Source organism: Drosophila eugracilis, unplaced genomic scaffold, assembly GCF_018153835.1.
Source record: "Drosophila eugracilis isolate 14026-0451.02 unplaced genomic scaffold, ASM1815383v1 contig_75, whole genome shotgun sequence".
In the NCBI taxonomy this organism is placed as follows: Eukaryota; Metazoa; Arthropoda; class Insecta; order Diptera; family Drosophilidae; genus Drosophila; species Drosophila eugracilis.
Genome location: NW_024573645.1, coordinates 1,969,690 through 1,992,174, shown reverse-complemented (window position 1 = coordinate 1,992,174; position 22,485 = coordinate 1,969,690). Strand labels below are relative to the sequence as shown.

At 43.8% G+C, this 22,485-nt stretch overlaps 10 protein-coding genes across 12 annotated transcripts; 2 read left to right on the top strand and 8 right to left on the bottom strand.

Moving 5' to 3' along the window:
• Positions 1–193: 193 nt before the first annotated feature.
• LOC108117543 (histone deacetylase 11) lies at positions 194–1,501 on the bottom strand. Of its 2 annotated transcripts, none has more exons than XM_017230049.2 (2): positions 1,117–1,501; positions 194–1,040 (listed from the first exon to the last, which is right to left on the bottom strand). In XM_017230049.2, the coding sequence occupies exons 1-2, from the start codon at positions 1,303–1,305 to the stop codon at positions 219–221; spliced, it is 1,011 nt and encodes a 336-aa protein (XP_017085538.1). In that variant the 5' UTR covers positions 1,306–1,501; the 3' UTR covers positions 194–218. The 2 variants fall into 2 exon arrangements, with proteins under 2 accessions (XP_017085538.1, XP_017085537.1); XM_017230048.2 differs by having other exon boundaries at positions 194–1,061; positions 1,117–1,495.
• LOC108117544 (carbonic anhydrase 6) lies at positions 1,493–2,647 on the bottom strand. Its single transcript, XM_017230051.2, has 5 exons — positions 2,475–2,647; positions 2,059–2,415; positions 1,857–2,007; positions 1,728–1,807; positions 1,493–1,663 (listed from the first exon to the last, which is right to left on the bottom strand). The coding sequence occupies exons 1-5, from the start codon at positions 2,613–2,615 to the stop codon at positions 1,541–1,543; spliced, it is 852 nt and encodes a 283-aa protein (XP_017085540.2). The 5' UTR covers positions 2,616–2,647; the 3' UTR covers positions 1,493–1,540.
• A 70-nt stretch (positions 2,648–2,717) lies between these two features.
• LOC108117476 (sodium channel protein Nach) lies at positions 2,718–4,800 on the bottom strand. Its single transcript, XM_017229898.2, has 8 exons — positions 4,604–4,800; positions 4,331–4,537; positions 4,091–4,280; positions 3,897–4,030; positions 3,580–3,847; positions 3,292–3,520; positions 2,952–3,236; positions 2,718–2,893 (listed from the first exon to the last, which is right to left on the bottom strand). The coding sequence occupies exons 1-8, from the start codon at positions 4,798–4,800 to the stop codon at positions 2,718–2,720; spliced, it is 1,686 nt and encodes a 561-aa protein (XP_017085387.2).
• A 41-nt stretch (positions 4,801–4,841) lies between these two features.
• Positions 4,842–5,497, bottom strand: LOC108117473. Its single transcript, XM_017229896.2, has one exon. The coding sequence runs from the start codon at positions 5,412–5,414 to the stop codon at positions 5,205–5,207; it is 210 nt and encodes a 69-aa protein (XP_017085385.1). The 5' UTR covers positions 5,415–5,497; the 3' UTR covers positions 4,842–5,204.
• A 1,441-nt stretch (positions 5,498–6,938) lies between these two features.
• LOC108117477 (prisilkin-39) lies at positions 6,939–7,661 on the bottom strand. The gene has a single exon (XM_017229899.2). The coding sequence runs from the start codon at positions 7,400–7,402 to the stop codon at positions 6,983–6,985; it is 420 nt and encodes a 139-aa protein (XP_017085388.1). The 5' UTR covers positions 7,403–7,661; the 3' UTR covers positions 6,939–6,982.
• A 661-nt stretch (positions 7,662–8,322) lies between these two features.
• Positions 8,323–9,404, top strand: LOC108117558 (WAS/WASL-interacting protein family member 1). Its single transcript, XM_017230067.2, has one exon. The coding sequence runs from the start codon at positions 8,343–8,345 to the stop codon at positions 9,402–9,404; it is 1,062 nt and encodes a 353-aa protein (XP_017085556.1). The 5' UTR covers positions 8,323–8,342.
• A 114-nt stretch (positions 9,405–9,518) lies between these two features.
• On the bottom strand, positions 9,519–10,057 carry LOC108117559. Its single transcript, XM_017230068.1, has one exon. The coding sequence runs from the start codon at positions 10,041–10,043 to the stop codon at positions 9,612–9,614; it is 432 nt and encodes a 143-aa protein (XP_017085557.1). The 5' UTR covers positions 10,044–10,057; the 3' UTR covers positions 9,519–9,611.
• A 598-nt stretch (positions 10,058–10,655) lies between these two features.
• Positions 10,656–12,130, top strand: LOC108117539 (collagen alpha-2(IV) chain). Of its 2 annotated transcripts, XM_017230044.2 has the most exons (3): positions 10,656–10,967; positions 11,028–11,147; positions 11,349–12,130. In XM_017230044.2, the coding sequence occupies exons 1-3, from the start codon at positions 10,685–10,687 to the stop codon at positions 11,858–11,860; spliced, it is 915 nt and encodes a 304-aa protein (XP_017085533.1). In that variant the 5' UTR covers positions 10,656–10,684; the 3' UTR covers positions 11,861–12,130. The 2 variants fall into 2 exon arrangements, with proteins under 2 accessions (XP_017085533.1, XP_017085532.1); XM_017230043.2 differs by having other exon boundaries at positions 10,656–11,147.
• A 1,452-nt stretch (positions 12,131–13,582) lies between these two features.
• LOC108117538 (G2/mitotic-specific cyclin-B3) lies at positions 13,583–16,071 on the bottom strand. Its single transcript, XM_017230041.2, has one exon. It carries the CDS (start codon positions 15,769–15,771, stop codon positions 14,053–14,055), a length of 1,719 nt encoding a protein of 572 aa, XP_017085530.1. The 5' UTR covers positions 15,772–16,071; the 3' UTR covers positions 13,583–14,052.
• A 561-nt stretch (positions 16,072–16,632) lies between these two features.
• LOC108117540 (dipeptidyl peptidase 9) lies at positions 16,633–22,097 on the bottom strand. Its single transcript, XM_017230045.2, has 8 exons — positions 20,466–22,097; positions 20,195–20,405; positions 19,469–20,025; positions 18,737–19,340; positions 18,225–18,536; positions 17,942–18,164; positions 17,650–17,842; positions 16,633–17,584 (listed from the first exon to the last, which is right to left on the bottom strand). The coding sequence occupies exons 1-8, from the start codon at positions 21,485–21,487 to the stop codon at positions 17,383–17,385; spliced, it is 3,324 nt and encodes a 1,107-aa protein (XP_017085534.2). The 5' UTR covers positions 21,488–22,097; the 3' UTR covers positions 16,633–17,382.
• Between the last annotated feature and the right edge of the window lie 388 nt (positions 22,098–22,485).

The following is a 22,485-nucleotide window of genomic DNA, read 5'->3' as shown; positions in this document are numbered from 1 at the left end:
TGATTGAGGTAAGACAACCGGATAGGGATTTATAGAAAGTTATTTACTTCTTGCAGGTTTCCGAAGTAGCGCATTTTTATCTGTGTAAAGGCGTCGTGTCTTTATAATACTATAAAAGTCTAGGGAATTGGCCAGAATTGACAAAGTCCTTATCCATAGAATTAACTATTTTTAAGGTACTAAATTGGTAATATAAAATCTAAAATAATTTAATTCCTTTAATTTAGCAATCCCTGTTGTCGAAGATTAATAATAGAGTCGGCTATGACCCCTGCTGATGCTTTTAAGTAGCCACCACTCAGCAACATAACCACCGGAATGCCCAGCCTGCGAAATGTACTGAACACCAACCGATCCCGCTCTATGACGCCCTCCGCTGAAATGGCCAGATTGCCTAATGGATCCCCATTGAGAACATCAGTACCAGCGTTGTAGATAACCACGTCCGGACGGAATTCGGCCAGGGATTGCATTAAGCAGCGTTTCAGCTGTCTAAGGTAAAATGCATCCTCTGTGTGGTTTCTCAGTTCTACGGCACAACGGATACTCTCCTTGGCCACGTGATCCTTCGGATAGACGAATGCATTATACATATCCAGAATGTAAACTGCAGCCACATTGTTGAAGTCACGTTCGTGTCCGTTGCCTTGATGGGCATCCAGATCCACAATCATGATGCGACGTACCCTATACGGTTCTTGCTCAAACAGCCGGACGATGAGTAGCGAGATGTCCGCATAAGGACAGAAGCCGCCACCCCTATAAGAACAGCAGTGATGGAATCCGCCCCCTAGATTGATGGCCCAACCGTAATCCAGGGCCAGTTTGCCGGCCAAAATGGAGCCGGCCGCCTGGAAGCGCATGGGACGCAAATAGGACCGCTGAATATAGCGATTCGGGACGAAGGCCATTATTGGCACTTCAGCGATGCAGGCCACATTTATGCTCCACCGCAGTGACTTTAGGTAATCCTTGGTGTGTATGCGTCGCAGCTGTTCCTTGCTCAGTTCCGTGGGCTCGTAGAAGCTGCCTCCATCCAGCTGCAGTTCGGAGCATAGGATCTATGATGAATTGGAGGAAATAATGAGTTAACAAAGTTAATGGATTTATACGTACCTTCTGAATGTGCTTGCCCTTGGCCGCATCGAAGGGATGTAGGCGTTCAAGGCCAGCGAAGCGCACCGCATACTTCCTAGAGAAAACGATGGGCAGCTTACTTTCAGATCGAGCATCTTCCCGTTTCACCCAGACCACATCCTCGGACTCGATCTCCTCGTGGTGTACTCTCTCGGTCAAACGTTTCATTATATTCTCAAATTAAAACATTTATCCCCAGTGGATTACTCCCATTCGACACCAGTTGAATTTGCTACGCAGCTAGAAAATGCAATTCCGGATGTTTGGGGGCCAGGGGTTGATGGCGCCGTCAGCTGTCTGCCGGCTAAAAGCTTCCATTCAAGCACTTGGCGTAAGCTTTTGCATAAAACAACAATTGCACTTTAAACAATTTTTATACACTTGACGATTTTAAAATTTATGACTAAAGTTTCTCATTTTTGCCTTTACTACGGTAAACAGGTCGGTCATGGGCATTTTGTAATTCCCGATATGTGTTAAGTACACGCTGGTCACGAGAATCCCTCAGCTGCCAAAAGTTCTTCCACTTTTTAATAGGAAACAATAATATTCAAATCAGTCATTATCCAAAGCCTCTTTGGCATACTTACATGTTCCTTGGGCACATCGAGAGGTGTCTGAAAAACAAACCAGATGGCTGCCTCAGCACATGGCGGAGTGGTAAGGGATCCTAAGAAGGGGTACATTAAAAAAAGGACCCACAAGAAAGCCCTACCAACCTTCATAAGTCAAGTATTTGTCAGTGTCTACTGAAACAAAAAGATCTTCTAAGGACATGCTCTGATCAAGACGATTTGTTTCATCCATTTCAGATATCTCGGAGACCTGTTTGCAGATTTCATTCATAGCTGGTGTCTCATTTTCTGGATCCTTTGATGGAAATGTGAATAAATGTTTTAGTGTAACAGGAGCAAGACTCACCTTTAGGTGCCTTATAAGTAAAGCTAAAACTGCGAATCCATTTTGATGTAGAGCAGCTTCTTGGTTGCTCTTGTAACAGGAATTCTTATGAACCAAATGAACTTCTCCGTCATAAAAATTGCCATCCAGGTTGTGTTCGGATCCTTTGCTTAACTCAGAGCCCCAATGAAAATGCAGCTGCTGGGCCTCAAAAACCTGTTCACCCTCACTGCTGATACAAATAGATGGCAGAGCTCCCTCCACTGTTTTGGGAATCCTCATTAGGACAGTCAGACCATTGTTAATCACAGACAAAGGGTCACTCAATATTTTATTGTAATTTACGAACTTTAGCTTGGGGACACTACATGTAATGCTCTTTGGAGATAGGTTTGATTACCACATGACATTAAATGGGCCTCGAAAGAAATGCTTACATTATACGAGCACAGTGCAATGGGAGATTGCCTTTGACCACCCTTTACATCCCAATCCCTTCCATGTTTATCATAATTAAATCCAAAGTGACTCCTGGTCCCCGGGTTGTTTAGGGCAAAGCTTCTTACCACAAGAAACATATAAAAAAAATTACAAATTAACAAAAACTTAAAAACTAAAACAATATTTTGACTTGTATTTTCCAGGTGCTGAGATACCGATAGAGATATCTTCTCCAGATTTTATGGGCATATATACAACTTCTTGTTTTCCAACTGATTGGCCTTTCGGTCGATTATATTCTGTTCCACCATGCGATGACAGCCCTCATATATGTATTTGGTCAGAAAGAAGAGAATTTCGAATATGGCCACCATGGAGAAGCCCACAAAGATAGACATTATGTTGCCAATGGTACCTGTACATTTTGAATATTTTTCCTAATATATCAAAAATGAATATATCTCGAGACTCACTGAACACCTCGAACCAGGCATTATTTAGCAATCGGATATAATACTGGGCATGCGGATCGGCGAAGTAAACCCTCAAAACTGAGATATCCGTGCTAAATTGAGTCTGGTTGTTCTCATCGACCTTCAAAGAGGCCAAATAATTGTCTATGGGCAGAGCACTCATGGACACTCGGTACTGCACATCGCTGCAGGATGGTAGACACTGTGGACAATACAATGCCTCCTCAATTTCTCTCTCCAAACCAAGAATTATATGCCTCTCCGTCATCACATTCCGCCACTTGACTGGAAATTAAGCACCTTAAAACAAAAATAAAGAGGTTTCCACACATCTACTTACACATGTACTGATTGAGACAGGAAACGTGTCCCAAGGTACAGTAGACAACGCCATCGAGGTTCTCCACCAACTGGAGGGGCATTTGAAAAGGCAGACACCGGCATAGTGCTATAATACTGCGGATTCGGCACCTGGTGATGCAGTTCGGAAAGCTGTAGCTGTAGCTATACGTCTTCATTAGCTGCTCATGGTTAGGAGTCTGTGCCTCGTAGTCAAAGTAACAGCGCCGCTATAAGATCAATGTTTTGCAAGATTCTTATGTAATAAGGATACATATTAAAAACCTACACTAAAAGGGGAAAATGATTTCAAACTATCATCAGTGTCCACTACTCGAGCGTAGACCGATAAGTAGCTATCCTCTCCCTGACCTGGAAACATTTCCAGTGCATTCGAAGAGCTAACCGAGGCATAGTTCTCAGCATTATGAATCAGGACAATATAGCCATTGGTATTCAGGATGGGGGCAAAGTAGTCCGAGTGGCTGTCGTTGAGTACTACTGTAAGGCCCAGTTCCGGACTTGCCAGACGATTCTTAAAATGGCGTTTCTTTAATCTGGTAAGGATTATATTCAGTTCAATTACTTTAACTTAATTTTCCATACTTATTTTCCATGTTGAAGGTACAGCAGGGTCCGTACATGGTGAGACTCTCCTGAAACGCGTCCTTACTGAAGCAGGGTATCTCTACATTTGCTAGGGTACACTTCAGCACGAATTCTTGACAACTGGGCGTCAGCTAATGGAAGAAGGAATTTTAATTTTATTTTCCTTTTAATCTAATATAAACTTATCTTACCATTTTCATTATGCGACGAGTGTCGAAGAAGGTCTCATTGTTCCAGGTGCCAAAGACATCTAGAAAGGTCTGAAAAGTAATAAAATCATCGGTGTCCACCACAACGCCCACGTGAATGTAGAGCTCTCGGAAGTAACTTAGGCGCTCCAGAAAGTATTCCACTGGACGAACCACGGGACTATTGAATCTCCTACAGGAAAAAGTTAAATATTCCATAAAATTAAGTTGTCGAATACCTACAGTTCTTCAGCATATCTGATGACTGCCTGCCGAGAGATGCGATTGTTGGGACAAATGGAAACAGCCGGAAATGGCACATTCTCTACCGGATACAGGGGATCTTTCAGGTTGGTCACAAATGATTGGGCAACAAACTGCTCCCAGGTAAGCGATAGGACTACTACCAAGGAGACAGTAGTGGTCATATGTAGCAGCAACCAAATCATTCTTATCGGAAAGAAATTTTTTAAAACCCAATTGCGTATGCGTAATATTTAAGGAAGACATTCCTACCTTTGTCCCAAAGTTAAGTCGGGCGATAAAAGCTTATTGTATCCCTGCAGGGAAATATTCCTCAGTAGATCTGCCATATCTAAACAAAAAGCCGAACCTAAGGATGTTTTTCGCAGTCCTTTAGACTTATTATTTTTGCCGGCTTTGGGGTTTTTAATCCACCAAATGGCATTAGAAGTTGACTCCAGCTTAACCATTTTTAGACAGTTTTCGGAATTCTAGTCCTTTCTAAGTCACTAACTTTATCTTTCTGGATAGTATTCATGATTTTTTGTGGTTATAAACTTTTCATAGGTGGACAAAACCAGTCAAAGTAGGCGTGACTAGCTAATGCAGTTTATTCATTAACTCTGTTCGAATCATTGGTAATGACAGGAAAATATGAAAACCAAAGGTACAATAATTGATTAAAGAAGAAAAAAAACCTTTATGTATTTTCTTTATAACATTTACTAGATTAATTATTAATTAGTTTTGGTAGCACTGTTTTTGGTGCTAATCTTAACCTTAATACTATTGAATATTTTCCTGTACACAATATTACAGTTCATTGTCTAGCTTTTCCTGAGAACATTTCTTAATACAAAACTATGTGTGAGTCCTATCCTGATGGCCAGAAAGGTTGTCCAGGGTAAGGGCGAGATCCAGGGAAGGCGTATTGATTGGGATTAACGACTCTGGCGATATCCGTGTAGCTGCGACCGCCTCGCGTTGAAGGCTGGTAATATCCACGAGCCGGGGAACCGGAGACGGCGGCAAGGAAAAGGAGCAGGGCAACCAGAAGGCTATTGATAAATCCTATGACTGACATGGCTTGGAAAGAAGTGCTCCGCTTCGAGTACTGAACTGCAATACGACCGGTGACCAGCCTATTTATATGGATATCGGCGGCTGATCGGTTCTTGCCGTTCTCAGACGCTGGCTTATCAATCAGGTTTTGGCACCGACTGAAACCCCAGGAGAATTGCGTTGCCGCTCACGTAGATCTCGTCGCTTTGTATGTTATGGCTTTTTATGATCACTTTGTTTTCTCAATATTTACTGACACGGTGCCCGGGCCAAGTCATTCACACCACACCCCGTTATGCCAGGCGATCGGTAATGAGTAAGCACATAGGCACCTGATCTTGACTCTAATTGCATGGTGAATGATTTGGCTCTATCAGCACGACTCGACGACACAGCCTCTCAGCATAAATGCTCGTACGTATTTAAATTGTAATTAGCGACTCTGACGGATTGAAGTAATGACGTAGGTGCGCCATCTGAGGCTATGTATTAGCAAATTCTTGCATAAACAATTGCCATGTTCGGTGCTAACAGTTGTCACTGACTTGAGCCGAAGTCTTCCTTCCTGTATGGTTGCTGGGATCTGGTTTCTGGTTTTACTTCCTCAATGACAGTCGGTGCACGAGGGGAAGTCCTAGGCGAGCAGCTGCATCTCAATCTGAATCACTTGGCCTGAATCACGCACAAGTACCTCTATAGGATCGTAAAGAGGCTATATATACCACACTTGTGAGCCATGATCAGTCCAGTCAGATGTTGTCGTGGGTCATTATCGGATCAACCGAAAATTACTGGTAACTGTTTCTCTTAAGGAGGCAGCCGATTAAGAGTTGCTGACAAAAAGAAATTAAATTGTTTCTTCCGGCAATTCTTACGAATTTAAAGGTGGCTATCATAATAACAAAACTATTAAAATAAGTTCATGATTCATTAAGAGAATCACAATTTTCTAGAATGCGTTTATGGGGGGAAATTTAGTCAGTGTTTGGGGGTTTCTGGAACACCTGCTAACCTGGAAAATATTTGATTCATCATAGAAATTCTTAGAAATGTAATAAACAAAATATTCTTTTACAAAGTGTAAAGTTTGTTTTTTAATTAAGAAGTAAAGAACATTGGAAGTATGAAAGAACAAAACAACGTTGGATCACGTGAATAAATTTCATGGGTTCAATACTTTTTATAGAATTTCGGACATATAAACGAGTATTCTGAACCGCAATAACACAAAACATTCTCACGTAAGTAATACACTTTTTTTAGGAATTCCCCATTCAAAAATCCCTTGCCATGGGTTACCAGTCAGGGTCCTTACCCCACTATCCCAATAACCGGGAGACCCGAGCAGGCCCCACATGTGTCGTACCCCTAAACAGATATCGCGCCTCCATTTAATTTAAATTTCAATCACGTTCCAGAGATCCGCTGAACGCGCCTGCTCAGTAGATCGTAGATTAATAAACACGCACGTCCAAGTTGCGAATTAATAGAGCTTAAGATAATTAAACAACTTATGGATAGATGTAACTTTCGCTGGATTTATTTTAATACTTAATACTGCTGACAAGATGATTTAAAACAAGGAAATCTTTAACCCCAAAGTGCGGAATAGGGAGTACGGGGAAGAAAGCGACTGCCTCCAGGACCTACATAAGGAGCAGGGTTAATGACTTTCGCTATTTGAGAATATGTACGTCCTTGACGATTTCCAGAGGGTTTTCGTCCTCCGCTCGGGTAAGAATAAGAGTGGGCTGAATAAGGGTATGACGAGTAGGAATTGTATGCAGGATAGGATGGGTAGTTGTAGCCATATCCTCCAGCATAGTTCCCGTAACCGTAGTTTCCAGAGCCATAGTTGCCATAGGCGGAGTTTCCATAGCCATTGTTCCCATAGCTTTGAACTCCACTATATCCTTTTCCCGATTTCCACGATTTAAAGAAAAGAGCGCTACTCCAATCCAAACAGCAGGCAATCAGAAGGATCGTCAAAAAGGAATCTCTGGCTCTCATCTTGCTTCTATTTCGAATCACTTCCAGTTCTGGCAGCTCATCTACGCAGTTCTCCTCTATTTATACCCTGGGGAATGGAGTTGGGCAGCAATGGTGACACATTGTGGTCTAGCTCATTTCAATGGTTTCTTTTTTTACGTTTTTTTTTATTCCCATAAAAACGGTCGGGATCTCTGGAAGATTAGCTCGGACAACGGGCAAGCGGCGACTCAATGCATTATGCTGGATTTATTATAGCAGACGGATTGGCACGATCAGCATGCGGAGCACGCGCCGCTTACTGGAAGACTGAGCGATCGCAGGCGGTCAGTATGGTCAGTAAACAACGGACATCCCATACCCATCCATAATATAGACATTAACTTCCACTACGCTGAAACTTTATTTGAAAACGTATTGTTATGCTTGAAATGATCACACTATATAAGCCAAAAACTAGCTTCTTAATTTCATTATAATGCAAGATCGTTTTAAATCAATAGTAAGTATCTACTACAATCATAAAAACATAAATTCTGATTACTTATTAAAGCATTTTCTATGACCAGAAAGTAAAAAAAATCTTGAGAAAAATGATAAAAGAAATTAAAGTGATAATTCGTTCTATATTCTGGATTATTAATCTCTTTTGGCAGTTTTCTGTGTGAATTTCTTTATTCTTTTATACTTCTATCCGTATAATTCAATTTTTGTTACCTGATTAGGTCTTTGTTTACCTTTCGTTTGAAGATGATCATGATGAACGCTCTGAGATGTCCGTTAGAGAGCGGTTCAAGTCTCTCCAACTAAGCCCACTCATCATCTCGCTCTCTCACTGACCACCGGACAGGTTTCCAATGTTTTTTTCAAGCATCAACGATTATCGCATAGGCGGAGCGTCAATATTCCCCCCACAGTTAGAATCCACCTTTCGCGGTGATCACAGCTCGATCATTCGATCATGACGCGATCTTCACCAGCTTGGATGGCTGTACAAGCCAGTCTAGCTTGGTTTCTGACTACCATTTCGATCCGCTCAAGCCTTGCTCAATTTGCTGTTTCCTCACCCGGTAGAGCAGTTGCCTCCGCCGGTGGCGTCACCGTAGTAGCCCAACTGCCCGGACTCGGAGTAATCAATGGGCTTATCAATGCCATGCATAACAACAACCGCTTTAACCAACAGCAGCAGTTTGAAAGACTACAGCAGGGAAGGCCCGGAATGGGTCCGAATAGGAGGGGAATGCCTAGACCAGGCTTTGGCTCACCCAACCGACAGCAAGCTCCTCCTGGTTGGCCTCCTGGCTGGCAGTGGGGAGCTGGGGGCAACCAAAATCAACCCGGATTTGGCTGGGAACAATCCGGTTTCGGGCCAGGCTGGAATGGAGGAGGGCAACAACCAGGTTGGAATGGAGGAGGAGGAGAACCAGGTTGGAATGGAGGAGGAGGACCAGGTTGGAATGGAGGCGGCGGAAGAGGACCCCCGCCAAGGCCAGGCTGGAACGGCGGAGGACCACCACCAAGACCAAGTTGGAATGGTGGAGGACCACCACCACCTAGACCAGATTGGGGAGGCGGAATGGGTCCGCCACCCAGACCTGACTGGAACGGAGGATTTCCGCCGGAATGGAACAACAATCAACGCTTCCCCGATGAGCCGGATGCCAATGACCCCAATGAGAATTGGAACAATCCAAATAATGAGGCTAACACTACACCAGTAGTACCCACAACCACAACAACTACACCTAAGCCAGCGGAAACGCATCCCACCATCCAGCCACTTCCACCAACGCAGCCAACAAAGGACACCCTGATTATAGGCACCAATCGACCACCACTAGTGCCGCCCCAGAATCCAGACCCGACACCCACTTATCCAAATTGGCCCGTACCTCAACCGATTCCAAACCACTCAATCGAGTTGTCCGAAGAACGTGCCATCATATTCCCAAGTTCCAGTAAATATATTCACGCTCCCAACCAGGAAATTCCTTCGCAGCCAATTGATGTGAGACGAAAATGATTCTCGGGAGGGACTTCCCCGATCCACACTTATTGTACATATGTTCATAGACCATTTTTCAATTGCCCCACTCGAGACCGTCTTTGTGACGACTCCAAAACAGGTTTTAAGAGATCGTTGTTAAAAATCACGAAATTTTAATAAATTACACTAAAACAAACAAATGAGACAGCAGATGACTGGATGAGGGGATCCGACAGATGAACGCTAGTAACCCCGTTGCTTGTAACCGCCTCCATATATATCCTGAGTTTTGTGGGGATAATATCCCGGTGACGAGGGAGTGGGTTGTGAGTAGTATGCGGGCAAAGGAAGAGATTGTTGCGGTGGATAGTAGGTAGTAGGACGAGGAGCTGGATAGTATCCATAGCCAGCCGGATGTGTCTGCTGGTAGCCTCCGTAGCCATAGCCTCCTCCGTAATGATAGTCGTAGCCCTGCTGGTAGCCTTCTTGTATCAGTGGACCTGGTCCAGGATGCGGATGTACATAGGCTTCCCCAGGCAGTGCCCTTCCGGGCGGATAGTACTTAGGTTGATCATCCAGAGCGCCTAGCAGAACCTCGGCGATCTTATCGAATGTAGGACGACACTGGGCCAGACTGGCCAGGACTAGCACTAGAGTCACAGCTAACAACTGCATATTGGTGTATTTAAATTGATTTTGCTCTTTAGTCCAGTTAATCTTTCAGCTTTTATAGCCAGCTGCACATGGCGATAAGAAAGATGAATGGAACAGAGTAGAAGAACCTTGGCTACTGGAACAAATGCTATATACATATATTGTTTATAATGCTAATCCGTCCAACTGGTAAACAAGGTTGTCTGAGAAAGCTTTCATTCTCTCTATAAATATATAGGGAAGATCATAATTATCATCTATGCTGGATTCAAATTCTGTGGGAAATCCCAGAAATATTATTAAGTCTTTACTTGGCATTATGTTTGAAGTTAAACTACTTGAAAAGAGCACTGGGAAAAATATATTTTATATGAATAATAAATAATAACATTTGTAAATTATGATGTTTACATTTATATTACTATTGTTAAATTGTTTTTTATACTCTAATAGTATATCATACCAAAACTCATTAAACTGTCAGCAGAATTATTCGCAGTGTTTACTCTCTCATTCAATTTACAAGCTACCTACATATCTGCCCACTGAGCCCCTGTTGATAACCCTCGACATAGACACTCAGCTAAACTCTCATAAAATCTCAGCCCATCATCAAATACACGCGCCGAGAGCTTCGGAGGTTTAGTATACTTACAGACATCATGGTGAATTGGAAAGGAAGCGCATTCGCCACTCTGGCTCTCATCCTGATTGCCTCCACTGAGGGGTCTCAGTTCAGCCGGGACGAAAGTCAAGAGGATCAAAAGACGGAGTTTAATCTAGCCTCCACTTTGACGGGTGGCATTACCAGCAGTCGGCACCGCCAGCGGGCCGATCTCAACTCGCAACTGTATCCGGGACTTAATCACGGTTACACGGGCGCCACTGGATCCATCGATGATGCCCATGGCCACGAGCAAGGCGGCTCTGGCGTACGAGTGGCCAGTACGAACTCTGTTGTTTTCCCTGGCAACCAGTCACCCAATCCGGCACTAACAATTACAGGAGGACACCAGTTCCCGGCTTATCCGCCTCCAGGGTTTCCAGGACAGCAGGCTCCAGTTCCATATCCAGCTGCAGGAGGTTCATCCGGAGGTGCTTCTTCAGGTGGCTACCAAAGTACAGGTAGGACTACTTACATAAAAAATGCTTATCAATAAAAATATTTTACATTTTCACTGATCTACCTAATCTAAATTTCATAATAGAAAATTCAACAAATTATTACAGAATCGGAAAGATTGGTGAATAATATTTTATACGTTTTGAATTATTACCTCTTAAAGTTAAATCAAAGCTAATTCTTTGCCTTATCTCGATGTTCAGGTATTGGTGCTGCCCCTGGTTATCCTGGGGCAGGCGCAGTTCCGGGTCCGTACCCTACTGGACTTCCTGCGGGAACTGGCGCTTATCCTGGCTATCCTTATCCAGGAGTTTACCTGCAACAGTATCCCGGGTATCCACAGCCAGCTCAGTTTCCTGCCTACGGGGTAGTGCCTGGAGCTGTTGCTCAACCTGGAGTTATTGGTGTGCCTGGAATACAAGGAGTAGCTGGCGTTTCTGGTATCCCGGGCGCCCCTGGAGTGCAAGGGGTTTCAGGAATACCTGGTGCAGCTGCCAATGGTCCTGCCACCAGCAGCCAGAACTTTCATCGCTATCCGAACCACAATGCCGCGGATCGCAACCACTGGGATCACCACTTCTCAATGAACACCGAGTACAAGGAGGATGGAGTCCACAAGGGACCTTTCGGAGTACTCAACAACCACAATGCCTTTGGCTATGGCAGTGGTTATGGGGGAGGCTACAACGGTGCCTTCAATTCGCCGGCCTACTGATGCTGGACGGGATTACGGATGGAGTTTGGTGGTGATGAGGCGTGGAGTAATCCGAGTCGTAGTCATAAGTTGGCTGCTCCCTCTGTTTGGCCAAGGGCAGCTGTCTTTACTTATCCTTATATGTGTGTGTCCCTGCGAAATAAACTTGATTTCTGGACAACCAACCAAGATAATTAGCAATGCTGGCCAGTTACCAGTTACCAGTTGCACCTTGAACCGGAAAAAATAAAGCACATGCATTCGGCTCCCATAAACAGAGAGATAACCTTACGCATACACATCTTATTCTTATTCTTTTCTCCGGCGAGGACACAATTGAAGGGGACAGGAGCTACCTGGCTGACAGGCAGCCGAAAAAAAAGGAACACACAAAGGCAGGACTCTAGACTCTAGACAAGGCAAAGGTGGTAGGAAATCAGTGTCAGAGGGAGAACTATTCGGATGCCAAGGGAACTCATACTCATGGCACCTTTTTAGGCCCAACTGCAGCGACATAAATCGGCTGGGTTTCGGTGTGCAGCAGATTTTCTGCCTTAGCGGGAAAGAGAAAGGCAAAGGAAACCCATCCAAAGGACGACGTCTTGATGTCTTGCGGCGCATGGGCAGCCTGCTGGGCAAATCCTTAACAAATTTTTGGCGCTAAAATGACGAACGAACGCGCCAAAAGGAAGGAACCGCAAGAAACTCGAACCAAGAGTATACAGACAGACACACTCACACTCACAGATTATGAATGATTTGGGCGGATGATATCGGTGGGTTTTACCTGTAGCAAATCGAACTGAATCCTAGAGAGGGTTTGATGTCCTTTGGTCATCAGCTATCAGCTGTTCGAAGATGAGCGTAAGAAAAGAAAAGAAATTAGAAACAATAGGCCCAGTTTGATATACTCACTACAATACTAGTCTGGATTTTGTAAAGATTTTCCCAATAACCTTTGACCTCCAATAGTTTATGGACTCATCTTTTTGACAATACACATACAACATTTTTATGCTGTAACTCATAAAACTTTGAATAATTTCCTTAGGCAAGGTAATAAATAATATTTGTTGTTAATAATAATCACTTAATGTAGTTATGCAGAGTTAATTAGGTTATTTTCAAAAATATAGGATAGCATATTAATTTATCACCAACTAATTACATAACAATTTTACCGATAAAATATTTGTACATTTTCTACAAATAATTTTAGGAAACTCCAGACCACAATTTTATACCTTAATTTCTGTGGAATATTACAAAAAAATAATAATTATATTTCAGCTCTTTAATAAAACCCACAATAACCGTTTTTAACGTAAAAATTGTAATTATTTTTTTGAACGGAGGTAAAAATGTTTATTGGTATTCTCTGGGAAAAACGATACATACATAACACTGAGTACATATACATAACTAGTTACTTGAACAATGCAACGTTATCAACATTCATGGATAGATGAAGTGAGTTGAGGAATAGGAAGGCGGGATGGAATTGGAATTGGATGGTTTGCGTCCTCCGAGGGGCGTGGTTATGAGGAAGGGAGTCCATGAACGGCTTAACAAATAACAGCATTAATAACGACTACAGGAACAGATGCACATGGCATACACAGGACGAGGGTTGATCGCGGCGCATTTCCAGGTTGTACAGGACACACGTGCCTTTGTTAGTCGTTTCGTATCCTTGCGTTTGTGTATCTATATAGAATAAGTTACTTGGCAATCCATGTCTGCTTTGGTGGCTTACGAGTTAGGTTTATTAAATGCTGCCATTTCTTAAAACTAGCGTATATATTAAAACATAAATCGTTTTGCAATCGGGCTACATTTTGAGGATGTGGGTTCTAGAGATAATTTCGCTTTTCCTGTTTAAATTGATAGTATGTGGGTACGTATGCGGTATGTGAAAACTAAACAATAATACATGGCAAAAGAAACAAAAAGCACTCTTAACACACAATTTATGCAAAAACATGTCAATAATGCAAAGGTCACAATAATAATTAATATAAAATAATGTGATTTGGCGGGGACAAGGGACTAGGATTCAAAACAGGGTCAAATTTGTTCGATTAAGGCGGTTATCCGCTGTTTCGTCTACTCCGATTTAAACGGGTTGCTATAGGGTCTGAAGCGTCTTAGAGCCTAAGTGAAGCGTAACATTTTGCAGCTCGTATTGAATTTGGCTAAACTTTGATGTTGTCCTACGACAAATTGCTTTCGTTCAGGTCAAGGTTGCTCTGGAAGAGCTCCTGGTTCGTGAGCAGCGGCACCTTAGCCACCTCGTGGAATATCTTGTGTGAGTACTTATTCCTTATCGTCTTGATAGTAGCCCGCGGCTTTCGATGCAGTCCAGCATTTAGCACGGGCACAATCTCTGCGAAATCTGCCAGTTGGTAGCCGGTGTAGTAGATGAGCGTCGAACTCCAAGTCTGCTTGTCCAGTTGCCCCGCACCGCCGTGCATTCGGAGAGCCATATACAAAGCGGCGGAAGCCATCTGCGAGTCGCTGAACGAAATAGTGGCATAATCCATCAAAGAAAGCTCTAGTATGTAACGTGCTAGGGTCAGCGTAGGCATGGGCACCTTGGCACATCGGGCGTAGCGGCGCAGGAAACGGTAGGAAAGTGGAATGCCCAGATCGTACTTGATGATGCGCAGTGTCTCCCGCTCCATCCGCACCAGCTCGTCGTGGTTGTAGGCCCCATCGCAGATGTACAGGAAATCCTCGATTAGCGGCGGTTGACGTTCGTCGTACTTGCAGGCAATAAAGAAGGCAGCGGCGCCCAGAAGCTGCAGTTTCTCTTTGTTAATCACCTCGCGGCATAGATACAGATCCACAATCTTCACCGCTAGGTACAGGGTCTCATGATTTAATTCGAATGTCTCCTGAACCTCCACCATCCAGTCAACCAACAATGTGCGCATCCAGGTGGTTAAGTGAACCTGTCTTGGCATGTAGTCAGCGATTGGAAACTCAGGTTCGCGCACCTTCAGATAGTTGAATATATCCATGGCGTAGTGCGACACCTGGAAGGGATCATCCCAGTTTTTGCGGTCAAAGTCCTCCACATCCTCGGGCACTGGCAGAATGGGAACCACTTGGCTGGGAGCAGTCTCTGGTAGTGTCAGCAACAGTGGCTGTGGTTGCTGATCAGTCTTTTGCTGTAACTTGGCGGACCGACGACGCGCGGCCTCAAAGTTTCCAGACAGTCGCATTGAATCGCAGCTGGACACATCCTCCAGAGCGGACATGTAAAGGCTGTCCTCAGTCTTGTTAAAGTCATTGGAGATTCGACGAACTGGCTTAATAGATTGCACCGCAGGAGCGGCAAGATTGTGCATGGGCGGCAACAGAACGGGTATCTGCATTACTGGTAACTCCCCCAGTACTGTCTTCTTTGCGGGCACTGCCTTAGGACGCGGTTTGGGTCTGGCCAGCGCCTCCTCCAGCTTGTCCAGCACCTTGTGACAGTTTTCAACGGAATCATCCACTTTGCTGGAAGCGCGCGTTGCCATTTTGTTGGCGGCAAAGACATTTACACTGAGATTATCCTGTTTCTTAGCATCCAACAAGGCCTGCAGCTGCTGGGCCGTTGGTTTTTTACCCACGGCAGACTGCTCCTCATCTTGACCAGGATGCAGTGTCATGATCTTAACATTGTTAGTCAAGTTTCCCAGCGCAGAGCGCTTAATTTTGTCATTTTTGATCGGACTATGGTCGGCTTTGCGTTTGGCGCGCGTCTGCATATTCTCGGCATTGGGATCAATGTTTCCCGTAGCAGCGGCCCGACGACTAAGGCCCTTTCTGGTGGCGGCTCCCAAGGCCAGGAGCGGATTCCCTGCCCCAGCGCCCGCCTGCTGCAGCTGATGATGATGCCCGCCTGCAATGGCCGCGCGCGTTGTTGCTTTGGTGGGCGCCATTTTGTATGCCTAAATGCCTGTTTGTGTGTGAGCGCACTCGTCGATTGTTGTTTTTGTTCTTGTGTGCGGTGGCTCAAGTCCTTCTCCACTTGGCTTAGGGCTGATCCACACAATTCGGCGTCTTCGCTGAGTTCTATACCACTCGATCCGCAAACTAATGCTGTATCGATTCTCAAGCGTAGTCACACAAACTCACAATTCTATTCCGGCTGGAGTTTTGTGGAGTTATGGCGCTTGGCCGGATGGATGATCAGTACTGAGAAAAAATCAAAAAAACACCGCCAGATGACAGATGCAACTTCGAGGATCAGTGTGACCATCGCATGGCATTTACGTGTTTAACAGAAATGCGCTAAAATACACCTCTGCAGAAAATGAAAATATTGAGGGTATTCTTCCAAAACGCGGGTAATTTAAATATAACTGCACATTCATCTTTACCTTAGTCAAAATGATGTTTACGATTTAACTTATCATTATTTTAATCTAAATATGCTGTTTAAAATTAATCTTGCCATTATTCTACGTTTTGGTTTAAAGTACAAGACCATTTAATTAATTTAAAAAAACATTTTCATAACGGATACCCAAAACCATTATTTCAAATATTCTATTAATCGACTTACTTATCTAATATACCATTTAATCAACATAAAAATAAACGAAATATTTATTAGAGATAAATTTTAAATCATTTTTCATGAAAGTTTTAACCCATTACTTGACTTTTAATGTTTGTAAATGAGTACTCTAGAAAATTATGTTCACTTAAATAATGGTTTAAAATTTAAATTAAATTGAATTTCTTCTGCGACATCTTGATTTCTGAGAAAAGGGGGCCAAAGATTAAAACACCATATATTACACACAACTGTTTATTTAATTGTTAAACAAAATATATATATATACGTTTGCATGTATCACTTGTAAAACTAATGATTATATATAGGCATAATTAATATTAAATTTTATTCAGTTTTTGTTGCTTCAGCCAAACGTTGGTTTCTAAAAACTCATTCAAGTATGTATATGTCTTGCTAATGGTTTATCGAAGAGATATATCTTTTATGCATGCGTAGAACTAACAGTAATTGATGGCCTGCCCCAAAGGCATGACAAGTTTAAGGTAATTTTTCTTCCATTTTTGGGGAAACGCTTACGCAGACAATCACACATATTCGTACAGACGCACTAAAATACAACTTATAATTAGAGATAGGAGAAATGTACATTTGCGCAAATTAAAAACAATTACAACTTAATTAAGAGTATGATTTGTGGAAAATATAAAGTATAAATTAATTACAGTAAGCTGCTTGGTCTGGAGAGTCTAATATAGGGTCGAAATATTGGTATGGAAAAACTTTCATTCATTCAACTTTTCATTATACTTACAACTGCGTATGTATATAAATTAAGTATGCTAAAAATATGATACAAATTTCTTTTGCTCTCATTTTCTTTATCTAATAAAAACAGGCGTTTGAACAACAAAAAGTTAAATAAAAACAAGGACAATGATTAAAAAAAACTATTGCAAAGGTGCGAGGGCGGGGATAGTTGGTTTGCCTTAGCAAGCGATCTTGTTTCGGCCGTCGACATTTACGAATCTCATAAGTTTTGCAAAAATGACAGTAATTTCGTCTCGTAATTTTTATTTGATTCCAGATTACGCAACGAATGCCGCTCCTCCGGAAACAGATGCACCTCGTACGGTTTGTTGGCCTTATTCAAAGCACTGATCAGCCGAGAAGTATGGCAGAAGTGCACGTTCTCATCGATCAGGCCATGAATGAGCAGCAATCGCTTGTCCCTGAAAGCGAAAAATAAGTTGATGATGAAATACTATCATAATTTGAAAACCAGTTTAGCACTTACTCTTCGGGAAAAGAGTTCACGTATTCAAGCACCGACCCCGCTGTGTAACCGGCCTCGTTGTTCTGTGGTAAGTCCATGTATCGTTCCGTGTACCCTGTATCGTAATACTCCCAGTTTGTGACTGGCGCTCCGGCAATGGCCACTTTGAAGATTTTCGGATACTGTACCAGTCCCATCAGGCTCAGATAGCCTCCTGGAAATAGCCAAAAGTATTCGTCAGTCAATAAAATTTCTTACTTTTAATTTTTTCTTAATAGAAATCCTACAACTATATATTAATAAACTAACATACCGTAAGACCATCCATGAATGGCCACGCGATCCATATCAATGTAGCCCAACTGATCGGCCAAGATGCGCAAAGCGTCCACCTGGTCGGTCAGCTCAACCTGACCCATCCGGCCGCGGATGTGGCTCTCGAATCGTTTGCCTCGATGTCGTGATCCTCTCGAGTCGATGCAGATGACACAATATCCCTGAGCAGCCAGCATATGCAGACGCAATTGTTGTTTTCCCTAAAAGGAAGCAAAAATCCAATTAAGTTGTTAGTTTAAAGCCAGATCTAATCCGTTCACCTTAAATGTGTTGTTCACGGTTTGCACCTCTGGTCCTCCGTAAACATTGAGCACCGTGGGATACTTAACACCCAGCTCAAAATGATGAGGCTTAAAGACCATAGCGTAAACGATATCTCCAGACGGTAATTGGGGTCGGAATATTTGGGGGCAGTACTGCGGCTCCGGCTTTCCACCTTCATGAAGATATCCAACAAGTGATATCTGGATGCCATTGACTCCGCCGTTTGAGCATGTTTGATTAACGCGCATCACCTTGCAACTGGGCAGCCGCTGGATATTGCAGTAAACCAGCAGCATCAACTGGCATTGCTGTGGAATATAAAACCAGATAACATTAAAATGTTCAAAATAACTTCTTCTAATTAAGCCCTAATATAAATTATAGCATACTTATAAGAGCACCAGTAAATATATAATAATTTTTGATAGTGTTATGATCACAAACAAGTTCTAAGTCCTTTCATTGAAAAAGAACTTAACCAATCTATATCATGACTAATAATACATACATCATCGAACTCCACTAGGTATGAGTATCCTGGTTCCGTGAGAAGGCGGATGTGTTCTGGTCGGTCCAGACTAACAACGTAGAGGTGCTTCTCCAGCGGTGTATCGCGTAGTCCGACAAAGTACACCAGCTTGTTGACCTTGTCTACCCAGAGATTTTTGGCCAGCACCTCCCATTCTCCGCTGGTCAAAGCCACCTTGTTCAGAATACGTGGCTGCAGTGCCGATTGTTCCACGAAACTGGGCTGTGCAGAAGCCAATCCTGAATCTGCCTGTCCATTTGCTTGGCTCAATAACAAGCTGGCTGTGATCAAATAAAGATGACGAAAACCTGTCTCCTCAGATGCCCATAGGAAGGTGACGCTCGTTTCCGTTATCTCCAGAAAGTGCAGCATATCGTGCACGTTTATCCAGCTTTCCGAGCGTTCCGTGTATATAACCTGCAGCGGTGTGATTGTGCGACTATAAAGGCTGCGCCAGCTGTGGTCGTCTATGGAGTCGGTTGGCGTAGATACCTGACTGCTATAGGACTCACAAAAGTTATCTAGTGGTATAAGGATTACATCCAGATGCTGTTGCTTCCGATCCAGTCCTTGCACCCATACGCTGTAAGGTAAGAATAAAGATACTTTAATGACAATTTCAACTCCAGCAATCATTTCGAGGGCTTATGTCATTTTAAACTGAGTTGTCATAAATGTATCTAGTAATAGTTTTACAATTTATAAACTCACTATTTGGCATCCGGTGTCCAACCGACGCGCACAATATACTCTAGCCAGCTGAAGACGGCCGATAGGGGATACGGCAAATCCTTGATGGCAATCTCGCTGACCTGCAGTGCCTCGTTCAGCACGAACTGGACGAGCTTGAGCTTTGACTTGGCGTTGGGGCTACCGGTGCGCGGAAAACGGTATTCGTCAACTCTTCCGTGAACAGCAGTGGACGAGGGAAACGTATACACTGAGACCTCTGATTCATCGACCTCCTCGTAGACAATGCGGTAGATTCCGTCATTGGAATGAGGCTGCCACCAAAAGCCCTGGTACCGGCTAAATTCCTCCTGCATTACGTATGAGGGCACGCCGGCGCTCAATACATCTTCCACATATGAGTGACGTCCGGTGGACGTGTATGTGAGACGCTTTTCGTGCCCGCTCAACGTGTGAGTGACGAATAGATCGCAGTCGCTGATGTAGGCTATCATGTCCGAGTTCTGTGGGCAAATCTGTGGATCCAAAGCCGTCCATTGTGGGCAGGTGCGTAACTGCGTGGGAAACAGCAGTCCAGACTAAAGATAAAATAAATAATACTATTATATTAATACCTTGCGTGATCTAACATTAATTTTGGTAAAACGCCAATTATTTGCTAGTAAATACCATATTATGAAGTCTAGACATATGCTGTTGCTTTAAAAAACTTTTTTGAAGTACTACAAAATTAACTAGTATACTCACATTGTATCCTGTGTCCAGACATTGGTAAAGGTTGTTGAAGCAGGGAAATACCAATTTGCCCGATGGCTTGTGCAATTCGTAGCAGTTAATGCCCCAGGTGGAGAGGCGTTTGCGCTCCTGCAGCAGTTGGTACTCCCGGGCATAGGGACTAGCCGATCCACTGCCTCCACTACTTTGAATAGGTTGCTGCAATAGTGGACTCCACGGGAGTCTGTGAATGTAACAAAATATATTATTACACTTCGAGTAGTTTAATAGATTATTAACTCACCTAGGCTTGGACAGCGAATTAAATAGGAAGGCATTCTGCTGGCTGCTGCTCGTGGGAGAACCTGCACTTAAAGTGGGACTCCCGGCAACTGACTCGCTTGCCTCAACGCGCTGTATCAACAGTTGCTGCTCTTCCGTCTGCGGTAGGTTGATGTCTGCAAAGAGCAGAGTAGTTTCCCAACTCTGTGCCGGAGTACCCAAGAAGTAGCACCTGGCGCGACCGTCAGACAGATGGCGAAACTGCACATTGGTGGGCACCATGGCGGACAGGGTGCACATCTTTTTGCGCATCTCCTGCACCACCATCTTGTTTTCGGCCCAGCTTTTGTTGGGTGTAGGCGCGGCAATGTGCCCATCGTTGTCTACTGGATCGTCTTCATCTTCTTCACAATCGTCGCAATCGTCATGCTCGCCTTCGTCAGAATCCAGGCCGTGAGGCGGAGTGCCGCTGGTGGGTGAGCTGAGGTGGTTGGTGATCACAGAGGCGGCCGCCACCACCACTTCGGTGGTTGTAGCCGTGGCCGCAGCAGCAGCTGCTTGGATGGGTGAGGTGATGGAGTTGAGAGCACTTCCAATGGAGGAGTACAGAGCATTGGCCGTGGTGCCTAGCGAGCCCATGCTGGTGAGGCTGGCTATAGAGTGAGTTGATCCTGGTGTACTAGCGGCACTCTGGCTGCTACGGTCCATCAGCATGTTGGATGCACTGGTGCCACCTGCTACGCTCACCGCGGTGGAGACCCGAGCCGTAAATCCGTCCAGGAGATTCACAAAGGATGTGGCCGCAGCATTGGTGATGCTGTGGCTACGGTGGTGCCCTCCACCTCCGCTCCCATTGTTGTTATTCCTGCCCAGCTGCGACGGAAGCCCAGCATCCTGCTCCAAGCCCATCAAGGTGGTATTTGCATTCGGTCCGCCGCTAAGATTTACGCTCAGCGGTGGACTTGGCGACGAGGGCAGGCGATTCCTCTGCTGCTGCTGCTGTTGCTGCTGATTTGGCTGATTTATTTGGGTCCTGCTCTCCATGGTGGATTTCTACGAGCTGACCCAATTCGGTAGCGAATCCAATCCAAACCACGTACACACACAAAGTTTTCGGGCCAAAAATGTACTCAATGTACTCACACACACAATTGCACTCTCGCTGGAACGCATTCACACGAACACACACTCTCTACCGCTTACTCACACACACACAGGCGGCCCTGTTGTGCTGGTTTGTTATTGTTATTTCGCTTAGCATTTGCCGTGCAATCCACCGATTTCTTAAACAATTCTCGCTGCACTCTGTGGCCTGATGTTGTCCGCTCTGGTATATTCCATACTCATCGCTCTTCGTCTTCGTCTCTTTTTTTGTTGCTGCTGGCTGCCCTTGTTGTTGTTGTTTTTTGCTACTGCTGCTTTCGTTGTTGTTTTTCTTGTGCGAATTGTAAAAAGTGAAAGTCGCACCGTGCGGCAAATATAAAAAATGCCGAGCACCAGAGGTTTTTCCGTGCTCTACGTTCTCCTGCGCCAGCGAAGGGGCAATATTTAACCGAACTGATTGATCTAATTGTGTTATTCGGAACGGAACTGCAGGTAAATTAAAAGAATGCACGAAAGATATACGATACTAGGTGGCCGTGCGGGATTGACTTGGGCCGGTACTTCGGTCACACTGACAAGAAGGAATTGGATATGACACGAGCATCTAGAGATGCGCGAAATTATGTGAAATCATTGCTACGATACAACACAATAGATATGTTCTTAAAATCTAAAACATATATCCAAAAAGTTAGTAACAGAATTTTTTAAGGGAATGTACAATTTTGTTTATATTAATAATTGTATTATATTTTATTGAATATTTTTTGGTTCGTTTTCGAATAGACGAAGGACGAATGAGGATTTAGTTCCAACAGAAAATCAAGATTAACTATTTAATACTTTTCATTTGTAGTTAGTTTTTTTTTATTTTTATTAAAGTGCTTATAATAGAAAATGCAATTTAAAATTCCCGCTCATCTATGGGTTATAGGGTT

What these genes read in the sequence shown, in the direction of transcription:
- LOC108117543 (XM_017230048.2), bottom strand. Translation starts at nt 1,305, where the DNA reads ATGAAACGTTTGACCGAGAGAGTACACCACGAGGAGATCGAGTCCGAG. An exon ending in AGGGCAAGCACATTCAGAAG is followed by an intron (nt 1,062 to 1,116) that starts GTACGTATAAAT and finishes AATTCATCATAG; the next exon opens with ATCCTATGCTCCGAACTGCA.
- LOC108117476 (XM_017229898.2), bottom strand. Translation starts at nt 4,800, where the DNA reads ATGGTTAAGCTGGAGTCAACTTCTAATGCCATTTGGTGGATTAAAAAC. An exon ending in GACTTAACTTTGGGACAAAG is followed by an intron (nt 4,538 to 4,603) that starts GTAGGAATGTCT and finishes CTTTCCGATAAG; the next exon opens with AATGATTTGGTTGCTGCTAC. An exon ending in ACCTTCAACATGGAAAATAA is followed by an intron (nt 3,848 to 3,896) that starts GTATGGAAAATT and finishes AATCCTTACCAG; the next exon opens with ATTAAAGAAACGCCATTTTA.
- LOC108117477 (XM_017229899.2), bottom strand. Translation starts at nt 7,402, where the DNA reads ATGAGAGCCAGAGATTCCTTTTTGACGATCCTTCTGATTGCCTGCTGT.
- LOC108117544 (XM_017230051.2), bottom strand. Translation starts at nt 2,615, where the DNA reads ATGTTTCTTGTGGTAAGAAGCTTTGCCCTAAACAACCCGGGGACCAGG. An exon ending in TACTTATAAGGCACCTAAAG is followed by an intron (nt 2,008 to 2,058) that starts GTGAGTCTTGCT and finishes TTTCCATCAAAG; the next exon opens with GATCCAGAAAATGAGACACC. An exon ending in CAAATACTTGACTTATGAAG is followed by an intron (nt 1,808 to 1,856) that starts GTTGGTAGGGCT and finishes ACCCCTTCTTAG; the next exon opens with GATCCCTTACCACTCCGCCA.
- LOC108117540 (XM_017230045.2), bottom strand. Translation starts at nt 21,487, where the DNA reads ATGGAGAGCAGGACCCAAATAAATCAGCCAAATCAGCAGCAACAGCAG. An exon ending in ACCTAGTGGAGTTCGATGAT is followed by an intron (nt 18,537 to 18,736) that starts GTATGTATTATT and finishes TATATTCCACAG; the next exon opens with CAATGCCAGTTGATGCTGCT. An exon ending in CATTCATGGATGGTCTTACG is followed by an intron (nt 17,843 to 17,941) that starts GTATGTTAGTTT and finishes GGCTATTTCCAG; the next exon opens with GAGGCTATCTGAGCCTGATG.
- LOC108117559 (XM_017230068.1), bottom strand. Translation starts at nt 10,043, where the DNA reads ATGCAGTTGTTAGCTGTGACTCTAGTGCTAGTCCTGGCCAGTCTGGCC.
- LOC108117539 (XM_017230043.2), top strand. Translation starts at nt 10,685, where the DNA reads ATGGTGAATTGGAAAGGAAGCGCATTCGCCACTCTGGCTCTCATCCTG. An exon ending in AGGTGGCTACCAAAGTACAG is followed by an intron (nt 11,148 to 11,348) that starts GTAGGACTACTT and finishes CTCGATGTTCAG; the next exon opens with GTATTGGTGCTGCCCCTGGT.
- LOC108117538 (XM_017230041.2), bottom strand. Translation starts at nt 15,771, where the DNA reads ATGGCGCCCACCAAAGCAACAACGCGCGCGGCCATTGCAGGCGGGCAT.
- LOC108117558 (XM_017230067.2), top strand. Translation starts at nt 8,343, where the DNA reads ATGACGCGATCTTCACCAGCTTGGATGGCTGTACAAGCCAGTCTAGCT.
- LOC108117473 (XM_017229896.2), bottom strand. Translation starts at nt 5,414, where the DNA reads ATGTCAGTCATAGGATTTATCAATAGCCTTCTGGTTGCCCTGCTCCTT.